Source organism: Myxocyprinus asiaticus, chromosome 15, assembly GCF_019703515.2.
Source record: "Myxocyprinus asiaticus isolate MX2 ecotype Aquarium Trade chromosome 15, UBuf_Myxa_2, whole genome shotgun sequence".
Taxonomy (NCBI): domain Eukaryota; kingdom Metazoa; phylum Chordata; class Actinopteri; order Cypriniformes; family Catostomidae; genus Myxocyprinus; species Myxocyprinus asiaticus.
In genome coordinates, this window is record NC_059358.1 from 2,124,368 (window position 1) to 2,135,184 (window position 10,817).

Here is a 10,817-nt window from a genome sequence, read left to right on the forward strand (position 1 = left end):
CGCACCCGCTCCCCCTATATATATATATATATATATATATATATATATATATATATATATATATATATATATATATATATATATATATATATATATCTGTCTGTCTTTCAGTATAAGAATCAGGGGGGCTGTATATGTTCATATGTTTTGTTAATTCTTAACTCTTCCTGTATAGTTGATTGGCATAGCTTTTGTCCTGCATTTGTTCACTCATGTGGCGGCTGTAACAATCGACCCTGCAGATCTCAACGTTCGCACCAGGAAGGATTACTCCAGCCCAATGCCTGTGTTTGACAACACCAAACATCAACACGTCATCAACAATCTGCACTGCAGCCTGTGTGAGGTGGATGTGTATGTAGCAAGGTTTATTATTATCATGGAGTATCCTATGGAAAAAGGAATATCCCTAAAATATAGAGTCTTTTGTCAAAGATATGTGTCGTCTTAAACTGATTGCTTTAGGGAATAATCGTCATCTCTTTCCACAGGGGACCTAAAGCCAAACACTGCAGCAACTGCAACAAGTGCATAGCAGACTTTGATCATCACTGTAAATGGCTGAACAATTGTGTTGGAAGGAGGAACTACTGGTGAGCAGAAGTGCCATTTGATAACAATGTATAAAGCCAGCATATGCATGTTAATTTTCTTAAAAGACATTTCACAATGGCTGAATATTCATAAAGTCATTCTGTTTCTCCAGGCTCTTTTTCATAACCATCTCGTCTGCTGTTTGTGGAATATTTCTCCTCACTCTTGTCGTGTTGTTTGTCTTCATTGAGCATCATGTGAATCCAGCTGTTCTGCGCACTGCACCGCAGTTTCAGAGTAAGACATTTCTCTGCACTCTGAACACACCTATTGGTGTATGTGTTTTTCCCATCACAAAGCAGAATTTTAGTTTATCATCAGCCTTGGAAGGGGTTGATTAGTGAGGTAAACCGCTAACAAATTTATCCATTACACAATTTTAAACTTCGATGCTCAGAAAAATCTGTTTTCGAATGCAAGATTGTGTCCTGTGTGAACAGTGTCTGATCAGTGGACGTGACCCGTTTCTAATTTCTCTTCCCAGCTGTAAGAGGAAATGGAACATGGCTCGTTTTCCTACCGGCAGCACCGTTAGAGACCAGCTCCATTAGTCTGTTAGTGTTGGCGTTCATCTCCATCATGTTGGGACTGGCTTGTCTATTATTGCTTTGCCATTTACTCTGCTTCCATATTTACTTGTGTGAGTAATGCTCCAGATGTCAACTGTACTTTTTATTGACTATTAAAAGCTACCGCCCGTTATTGATTTTGTGTGTGTGTTGTCACAGTGTCTGAAGGCATTAGCACCTATGAGTACATTATTAGGAAGCGTCAGTCACTAAACCCCAAAGAGAAAGAGCAGAGTGTTCCTCCTGCAATGACTTCTAATGGAACCACCACACAGGTACATCAAGACCCAAAATTAACACTCGCCAAGCACCAAATGTGAGTAAAAATAGACCTTTGTAAGTCATTAAAACAGAGCGGTTATTTTTTTGTTGTCTGTGTAAACATGCTTAAAATGACACAGTTCTCTTTGTATTCATACTGTCACTCTTTATAAAATTTTATATTGATGATAATTATTAATAGGACTAAATGTAATGTTAGAGTAGCTCTGCATGTTAACCAATATCCAATATTTGTCTGTCTAACAATCAATATGTGTCTGTGTTCAATAAAACATTTATTGTTTTTCAAAATCAATAAAACATTTGTATTATATTGTAATATATTTTATTATATTACTATTATATAATAATAATTCCTGTATTGGGGTCCTTCCTAGATTGGGGCCTTATCATGGCAGAAGGGCTTGCATGATCTAGGGATCTCCAGAGTTATATCATCGGCAGCAGTATGCTCCTGGTAGGGTCTCCCATATTGAACAGGTCTGGGAAGAAGATCCAGACTAACACGATCCAAAAACCCCCAATTGAAGATGGTAAAAGGAGAACGTTTACCCTGCCCGGAAGAGGGTCACCGGGACCTACCCCTGGAGCCAGGCCTGGGGGTAGTGTTCCTAGGCGAGTGCCTGGTGGCTGGGCAGACCACGTAACCCGGCCGGGCTCAGCCCGAAAAGGCGACGTGGGGGGGCCATGTGGGCCCACCACCCGCAAGGTCCAACATGGGGGTCAGGTGCAATGCCTTTTAGGCAGTAGGAAGGGGTGGGGTGGCCCATGGCATCACAGACCCTTGCGGCAGAAACTGGCTCTTGGCATGTGGAATGTAATTTCACTGGGGGGAAAGGAGCCGGAGCTGGTGCGGGAGGTTGAAAGATACTAACTAGATATAGTTGGGCTCATCTCCACTCACAGTGTTGGTTCTGGAACCAAACTCCTCGATAAGGGGTGGTCCCTCTCTTACTCAGAAGTTGCACAGGGTGAGAGGCGCCGGGTGGGTGTGGGGATACTCACAAGTCCCCGGCTGGCTGCCTCACAGTTGGAGTTTGTCCCGGTAGACGAGTGTGTCGCCTCAATGCGACTTAAGGTCGCAGAGAGGAAACATTTTACTGTTGTGTGTACTTATCTACCAAACAGCAGTTCAGAGTATTCGACCTTCTTGGAGAGAGTGGGTGGGGTTCTGGATAGGGCCCCACCTACAGACTCCATAGTCCTGCTGGGAGACTTCAAAGCTCATTTTGGCAATGACTGGGAAATCTGGAATGGGATGATTGGGAAGAATGGGCTGCCTGATCTAAACCCGAATGGTGAAATGTTATTGGACTTCTGTGCTTATCATGGTTTGTCCATAAAAAACACCATGTTCGAACACAAGGATGCTCATATCTGTATTTGGTACCAGAGCTCCTTGGGCCAAAGGTCGATGATTGACTTTGTAGTCATTCCATCTGACTTGAGGTTACATATTCTGGACACTCGGTTGAAGAGAGGTGCTGAGCTGTCAACCAATCACCGTCTGGTGGTGAGCTGGATCATATGGTGAGGAGAACCGACAGAAAGACCCAGTAGACCCGAGCACATAGTAAGGATGTGCTGGGAATGACTGGCCAAGGACCCTGTCCAGAATTATTTTAACTTCCACCTCTGTGAGAACTTCTCCCATGTCCCGGAGGTGGTGGGGGGACATGGAGTCCGAATGGATCCTGTTCAAATCCTCCATTGTGGCCAAAACCTTGTTGGTGCCAGTCTTGGTGGCAACCCAAGAACCCGCTGGTGGACACCGGTGGTGAGGGTGGTGGTCATTATATTTAAGACAGGGTACCGGAGAGTGTGTGCCAACTACCTGAGTATCACACTTCTCAGCCTCCCTGGGAAAGTCTATGCCAGGGTGCTATCCAAGAAATACTGTGGGAGGTGCTTCGGGAGTATGGGGTGCTGTGGCCACTACTGCAGGCCATTCGGTCTCTGTAAACGCAGAGCGAGAGCTGTGTCCGCATACTCAGCATGAAGTCAAGCTCATTCAATGTGGGTGTTGGTCTCCGCCAAGGTTGTGCCTTGTCTCCACACCTGTTTGTGATTTTTTTTATTTTTATGGACAGGATATCAAGGTGCAGCTGAGGTCAAGAGGGAATTCTATGTGGGGGCTGGAAGGTGATGTCTCTGCATTTGCAGATGATGTTGTCATTTTGGCACTGTCACATGGATGCCTCCAGCATGCGTTGAAATGGTTTGCAGCCGAGTGTGAAGCGGTTGGCATGAGGATGAGCACCTCCAAGTCTGTGTCCATGGTTCTCTCACGGAAAAGGATAGCATGCCCCCTTCAGGTAAGAGGAGAAAATTTACCCCAGGTGGAGTTGTTTAAGTATCTTGGGGTCTTATACATGAGTGAGGGGAGAAGAGAGTGTGAGACCGGCTGCAGACTGGGAACAGCAGCAGCAGTAATGTGGTCACTGTACCAGACTGTAGTGGTGAAGGAGGAGCTGAGCCATAAGGCAAAGCCCTCTATTTACCTGTCGATCTACATCCCTACCCTCACCTATGGTCATGAACTCTGGGTAATGACTGAAGGAATAAGATCATGGATACAAGTGGCTGAAATGAGTTTTCTCCTCAGGGTGGCAGGACTCACTCTCCACGAAAGGGTGAGCTACTCCTCCACATTGAGAGGAGCCAGTTAAGGTGGTTCGGGCATCTGGTAAGGATGCCCCCAGGCGCCTCCCATTGGAGGTGTTCCAGGCACGGCCAACTGGGATGAGACCCCGAGGTCGGCCCAGGACCCGCTGGAGAGATTATATCTCCCAGTTGGCCTGGGAGCGGCTGGGGATCCCCCGGGTTGAGCTGGAGGAAGTTGCAGGGGACAGAGTTGTCTAGGCCTCTCTGCCCTCCCTATTGCCACCGTGACCCTAATGGACTAAGCGGTAAAGAAAATGGATGGATGGGATTGATAATATATTATATTATTTAATATAAAATTATAATAATATAATACATATAACAATGATTTTTTTATATATAAATTTAAAGAGAAAAGTAATGCATTAAAACATTTTGATGGTATTTTGATGTAAAAATAATGCATATGTATCAGAGGCTAAATTTGTCATGTTCACAAAAAAAATACAATTTATCACAATCTTCTGACAGAATTAGGCTGAATTCATTCATAGAGTACTTAACAATAAATTGTAATGTATTTTTGTCATAATTTTGTAACTTTCACATGGCATTTGGCATTTGCTTAAACGTTTGAGTCTTAATTTGCACAGAACACTGAAAGAAGGCCTTTTGTGTTTGTTTTGTATGGAGTTTACAATAGTTATGTTGGCTTGATGAACCAAAACTAATTCCAAACCCTACCAATGCCTAGCAACCAACCAAAAGACCCTAGCAACCAGATAGAAGACCCTAGCAATGCCTAGCAACCAACCAAAAGACCCTAGAAACCAGTTAGAACAGCCAGGACATGACTAGCAACCGACTAAAAGACCCTAGCAACCAGCTAGGACACCCTAGCAATGCCTAGCAACCAGCTAGAATACAATAGCAATGCCTATCAACCAACCTAAAAAACCTAGCAATCAGCTAGAACACCCTAGCAATGCTTTGCAACCACCTAAAAGACCCTAGCAACCAGTTAGAACACCCTATCAGTGCCTAGCCACCAATGAAAAGACCCTAGCAACCAGCTATAACACCCTGGCAATGCCTTGCAACCAACCAAAAGACCCTAGCATCCAGCTAGAATACTCTAGCAATGCCTAGCAACCAGATAGAACACCCTAGCAATGCCTAGCAACCAACCAAAAGACCTTAGCAACCAGCTAGAAAACCCTAGCAATGCCTAGCAACCAACAAAAAGACCCTAGCAACCAGCTAGAAGAACCTAGAAATGTCTAGCAACCAACTAAAAGACCCTAGCAACCAGTTAGAACAGCCTGGCCATGCCTTGCTACAACTAAAAGACCCTAGCAACCAGCTAGAATACCCTATCAATGCCTAGCAACCAGCTAGAACACCCTATCAATGCCTAACAACCAACCTAAAGACACTAGCAACCAGTTAGAAAGCCCTAGCAATGCCTAGCAACCAACCCAAAGACACTAGCAACCAGCTAGAACCCCCAAGCAATGCCTAGCAACCAACCAAAAAACCCTTGCAACCAGCTAGAACACCCTAGCAATGCCTAGCAACCAACCAGAAGACACAAGCAATGCCTAGCAACCAACCAAAACACGCTAGCAACCCACTAGAACAGTCTTGCAATGCCTAGCAACCACCTAATTATGCAGCGTCTTTCGATCTGACTAACTTTGTGTCTGTCCGACTGTAAGGCCTGTGTAATCTTGCAACTTTTACAATTATTTTACCTAGACTTTGTCAAGCTAACATCAAGACAAACTTTACTTACAGTATCAAGTTTCAGTACGCTAGAAATAGAATAATAATGGCTCGTTTTGTCTCTCTGTGCATCGTCATTACCGGTGTACAGTAACATGTCAGCGCCATACATGTTTGGCATTACGCGACTGAGAAAATCAAGTGAGCCCGGAGCAACTTGTGTTCACAATGCACGTTATTAGTGAACTGAAACGGAAACTGAAAGCAAAGTGCACTCAGACCAACTCCCGAGAAGGTCTGAGATTGTTTGGAGTGTTCACATGACACAAGTGAAAAATTCAGCGAACTGCAATCAGACTGACTTCTGAAAAGAACAATTTACGAACTACTTAATTTTACAATTCACAAAATATTTTTTCTCATACACATAGAGCCTTGGGCCGTTGGAATCGCCTGTCAGTTGTGAAGCTCCATTGTCCAGCAGGTCTTGGTAAGCTTTAAGTGCACACAGAATTTTTAGGGCTATATTTGTTTTAATCCCATTGAATGTTTTAGCCAATGTCTTCAGATGTTCTAAGAATTTTTTCTTCTAGTACCTTCAAGCTGGAAGAAATAGGACAAACATCCAGTCGATTGCCAGAGCCCATCTGTGCTGAGGTAATCAGACTCTTCCAAATCCATCACTTACAGTATGTGGTTCCATTACGATGTTGCCTGAGGCCCCACTAATATAATTTAGATTTGAAAGTGCATTGAGTTTGCTACATTTGCACTTGGAATGGTTTTTTTCTCTACAGAAATCAGACTTTCAAAAATGCTCTCTAGTACCAAATATGGAAAACCTTGATGTAAGAAAACAAAAATGAGTTTTCCAACGAAAGCGTATTAGTGTGGATGTGGCCTTAGAAGGTAGCTGCCTGTGTAGGCTCCCAACAGCAAGTTTTTGGAAAATCATTGTTTTGCAGATGGAGGCATCCAGCGGAGAGAGACACGTGGACTTCAGCTCAGAATCACCAATACAAAAGATTCCTGGTAAAAACCAGCATGTCTAACAGAGTTTTTTGGTGACAACTGAAAATTGCAGATTCACCTGATGTTCTTCTCCTTCCTGCTGCTACTTTAGGTGAGCCTACGTTGTCACTTCCCGTGGGCTGGAACCTCAGCGGGATCGAGAAGCCTCAAGCCCCAGGACAGAATAACGTGAAGTCTGAGGGAATTCCCATCGTACAAGATACGCTGGGGAGTTCCATCATGGATGCAACAGTGGTTCATCAACAGCTGATCACAGACACTCAACCAGAGGCCATGCATCCTCAGTATCTAGGGTATAAAGAGCAGATGCCATAGGTAATCATGTGACAGCTGGAGGATATGACATCATGAATGTCCAGAGAGCGATGGGGAGCACAGATCCTTTCTGAATAAACGCTTGATTTGATTGGAATTGCAGTCCAACATACTATTCTGAATTTTGCTGAAGTGTGCACATTTTCTGTAAGCATGAAATGGACTATATGCTTTCAGGACCCTCTGATGAATTGTACATTTTTATATTTCCAGGTAATGTCGTTTAAAATGTAAAGCTGGTTTATTTTTAAAGGAATTGTTCATAACTCATCAAGGTTGAAATGCAAACAATGTTATGACACTACTGCAGCTATTAGATGAATAAATGCTCCACTGCATTAATGTTGCAGACCCTAGCAACCAGCTAGAAGACCCTAGCAGTGCCTAGCAACCAAACAAAAGACCCTAGCAACCAGTTAGAACAGCCTGGCCATGACTAGCAACCAACTAAAAGACCTTAGCAACCAGCTAGGACGCACTAGCAATGCCTAGCAACCAGCTAGAATACAATAGCAATGCCTATGAACCAACCTAAAAACCCTAGCAACCAGCTAGAAAACCTTAGCAATGCCTAGCAACCAACCAAAAGGCGCTAGCAACCAGCTAGAAGGCCCTAGCAATGCCTAGCAACCAAACAAAAGACCCTAGCAACCAGTTAGAACAGCCTGTACATGACTAGCAACCAACTAAAAGACCTTAGCAACCAGCTAGGACACACTAGCAATGCCTAGCAACCAGCTAGAATGCAATAGCAATGCCTATGAATCAACCTAAAAACTCTAGCAACTAGCTAGAAAACCCTAGCAATGCCTAGCAACCAACCAAAAGTCGCTAGCAACCAGATAGAAGACCCTAGCAATGCCTAGCAACCAAACAAAAGACCCTAACAACCAGTTAGAACAGCCTGGACATGACTAGCAACCAACTAAAAGACCCTAGCAACCAGCTAGGACACACTAGCAATGCCTAGCAACTAGCTAGAATACAATAGCAATGCCTATGAACCAACCTAAAAACCCTAGCAACCAGCTAGAAAACCCTAGCAATGCCTAGCAACCAACCAAAAGGCCCTAGCAACCAGCTAGAAGACCCTAGCAATGCCTAGCAACCAAGCAAAAGATGCTAGCAACCAGCTAGAAGACTCTAGCAATGCCTAGCAACCAACCAAAAGATCCTAGCAACCAGTTAGAACAGCCTGGCCATGCCTAGCAACCAACTAACAGACCCTAGCAACCAGTTAGAACACCCTCGCAATGAATTTATATTATATTGAATTTATAGCAATGAATGAATATTAGATTAATAAATGCTCCACTGCATTAATGTTCTGTATTTTTTATTTTTATATTTTGAAATAAAAGCCCACAGGTTTTTCTCAGGATGCTTATGATTCATACACCACATGATGGGGCTGTTGAGTGATGATGTCATCTTTAAACTGCCCATCTAGCTCATGTCAATCACAACATCATGGCTCAAAGCAGTAAAAGTGTGCTCAATTGCCTCATTCTGTTAAACTGTTTGAATTCGTCTGGGCATTGAAAAATCATGCACTGTTCGGTGTTCAACAGGGGATCTTGGATTACTGAAGACATTTTAAGGGAATTTTGTGTTTGTTATTATTATTTATTGTGTATGTTATTTTACTATTTGTATTTTATTTTCTACAATCTAGGGAACACCGGGGCTAGTTGTCACAGGGGTTAAATCTCAGTAAGTGTAACATTTTGAGCCGAAAGTCCATTTACACAAATGCATGTTTTCACTAGCAGTAGTTTTGTACGTTGGTTTCAAACATCTAGTACAAAAGTGAATTAAAGGAATATTGCAGGTTCAATACAAGTACCACAAATATTCATTCAGAGATGCCCCTCGTTTATAAAGGGGGATTTCAATGAGACACTTACAATGGAAGTGAAGGGGGCCAATCATTAAACGTTAAAATATTCACTGTTTCAAAAGTATAGACACAAGACATAAACAATATACATGTTAACATTATTTTAGGGTGATAAAATCACTTCCTAACATTTTCCGTGTAAAGGTACACTGTAAAATGTTATAAGTAAATATGCTTATTTGGCTCAAGTAAAGTGGACCCTAGTTCACTTTACTTGAGCCAAATAAGTAAATTTACTGCCAATTTACTGTTTACTATTTTAAGGCAATCAGTTTACATACTTTTTTAAGTAAGGTTAACAAGTAGATTTTACAGTGTATAGCCAATATTACAATTTAGTTGCCACCCTGTAATTCTAGTATTGGATATGACTTAAAAAAAAAACCTTTAAATTTTACTGTCATGAATCATTTTGTGTTTCAAAACTGTTTCACCCTTTAAATTTAGCTGAAAAGCCTATACTAGTCTATTTTAAGGCAGGCTGTGACAACTTACCCCACATATGATGAAAATGTCCTTCTGTGGGTCATAGCTGGGGTCATAATGTAATTTTATGTAGTGAAGAATAAGCTATGTGTCTATATAGGAATTAACTTTCAAAAATAAACCTACAAATGCACTGTTGTAAATAGTGTGACAACTTCCCCTGACTTCCCATATTCAGACTATTATGTAATCCCAGTCACTAGTGTAACAATTAGTGGATTTTATGCTTTATTCTCAATGCTCCAAGCTGAGCTCTGGAGAGATGAATGCATTCACGGAGGTTTGTGTAGACATCTTTTCAGCATTCCAACATTACTATCTTAATCTTGTTTACCATCTCAGAGGAAACTACTGAAGATATTTCGGTTCAGGCTGCACACCAAAGCACATGTTCCATCATTGAATTAATTTGTTTGTAAGCATGTTTAACTTCAGTAAAATGTACTTTGATGTAAGAATGTGAGGCTTTGCTTCTACTGTCTGCCTTTATGCAACACTTAATCACTCTTTACACACACAATTAGGGTCGAATTTTATTTTAAAAACCATTTTGTATATATATTGTATAGAGTTTGAGTCCCTCTGCAGCTCTTGGTTCACTGTTCAGGTTGGCGTGCTGCCCATAAAGGTCAAACATTATGGCTGGAAATTGAAACGTTGTGGGTTTGAACCCGACGAGTGGTGCATGAACTGTCAGCATTGTGCCCTTAACATCAGACTGTATAGACAAGTATACTATAGTTTGCTCTGTAGTTTTTATTTATTTATTTCATTATTTTACATTTCATTATTTTTTTTATTTCTTTTTTTTTTTATCATTGGAAAAAAAGCATAACAGCATTTTAATTTCTTCTCTGTATTTTAATTGCATTTTTAATTGCTTCTCTGATTTATTTAAATATGCTTAACACTGCTAAGTGTAAAATGTGCTCAATTAATGCCAAAGCAAACGTAGTTGCATTGCCATTTACCAAACTGTATTGTACTTCATATAAATACTTCACATTTATTCTGAAGTTAAAAATATGCACACTATTTAAAGATTGTGCACTATAATAAATGTATTTATTTAATTACACTATTTAATGTATCACTATTTATTTACTCATTTCTGTTGAATGGATATTTGTTATATGCATCATAAATATAGACTGATTAAAATATATATATATAATGATGATGATCAAGGGCGTAGCCAGGAAATTAATTTTAGTTGGGCCTCAATAAAAATGGATGGGCCGAGTTTTCGCCAACTTTTATTAAAATTTTGCTTAACATCATAGAAGTGGCGCGTTCAGACTGTTCTTTCA

General features: G+C 41.4%; 1 protein-coding gene across 1 annotated transcript in view; it reads left to right on the top strand.

Moving 5' to 3' along the window:
• Window positions 1-10,531, top strand: part of zdhhc11 (zinc finger DHHC-type containing 11) — a 29,501-nt gene extending 18,970 nt beyond the window's left edge. Inside the window, exons 4-12 of the mRNA XM_051719343.1 lie at window positions 176-354; window positions 492-593; window positions 707-831; window positions 1,079-1,234; window positions 1,323-1,438; window positions 6,206-6,264; window positions 6,368-6,431; window positions 6,740-6,806; window positions 6,898-10,531. Of these exons, the coding sequence (XP_051575303.1) occupies window positions 176-354; window positions 492-593; window positions 707-831; window positions 1,079-1,234; window positions 1,323-1,438; window positions 6,206-6,264; window positions 6,368-6,431; window positions 6,740-6,806; window positions 6,898-7,121 (1,092 nt within the window). The 3' untranslated portion in view covers window positions 7,122-10,531. The remainder of the gene's footprint in view (window positions 1-175; window positions 355-491; window positions 594-706; window positions 832-1,078; window positions 1,235-1,322; window positions 1,439-6,205; window positions 6,265-6,367; window positions 6,432-6,739; window positions 6,807-6,897) is intronic.
• Window positions 10,532-10,817: the final 286 nt, after the last annotated feature.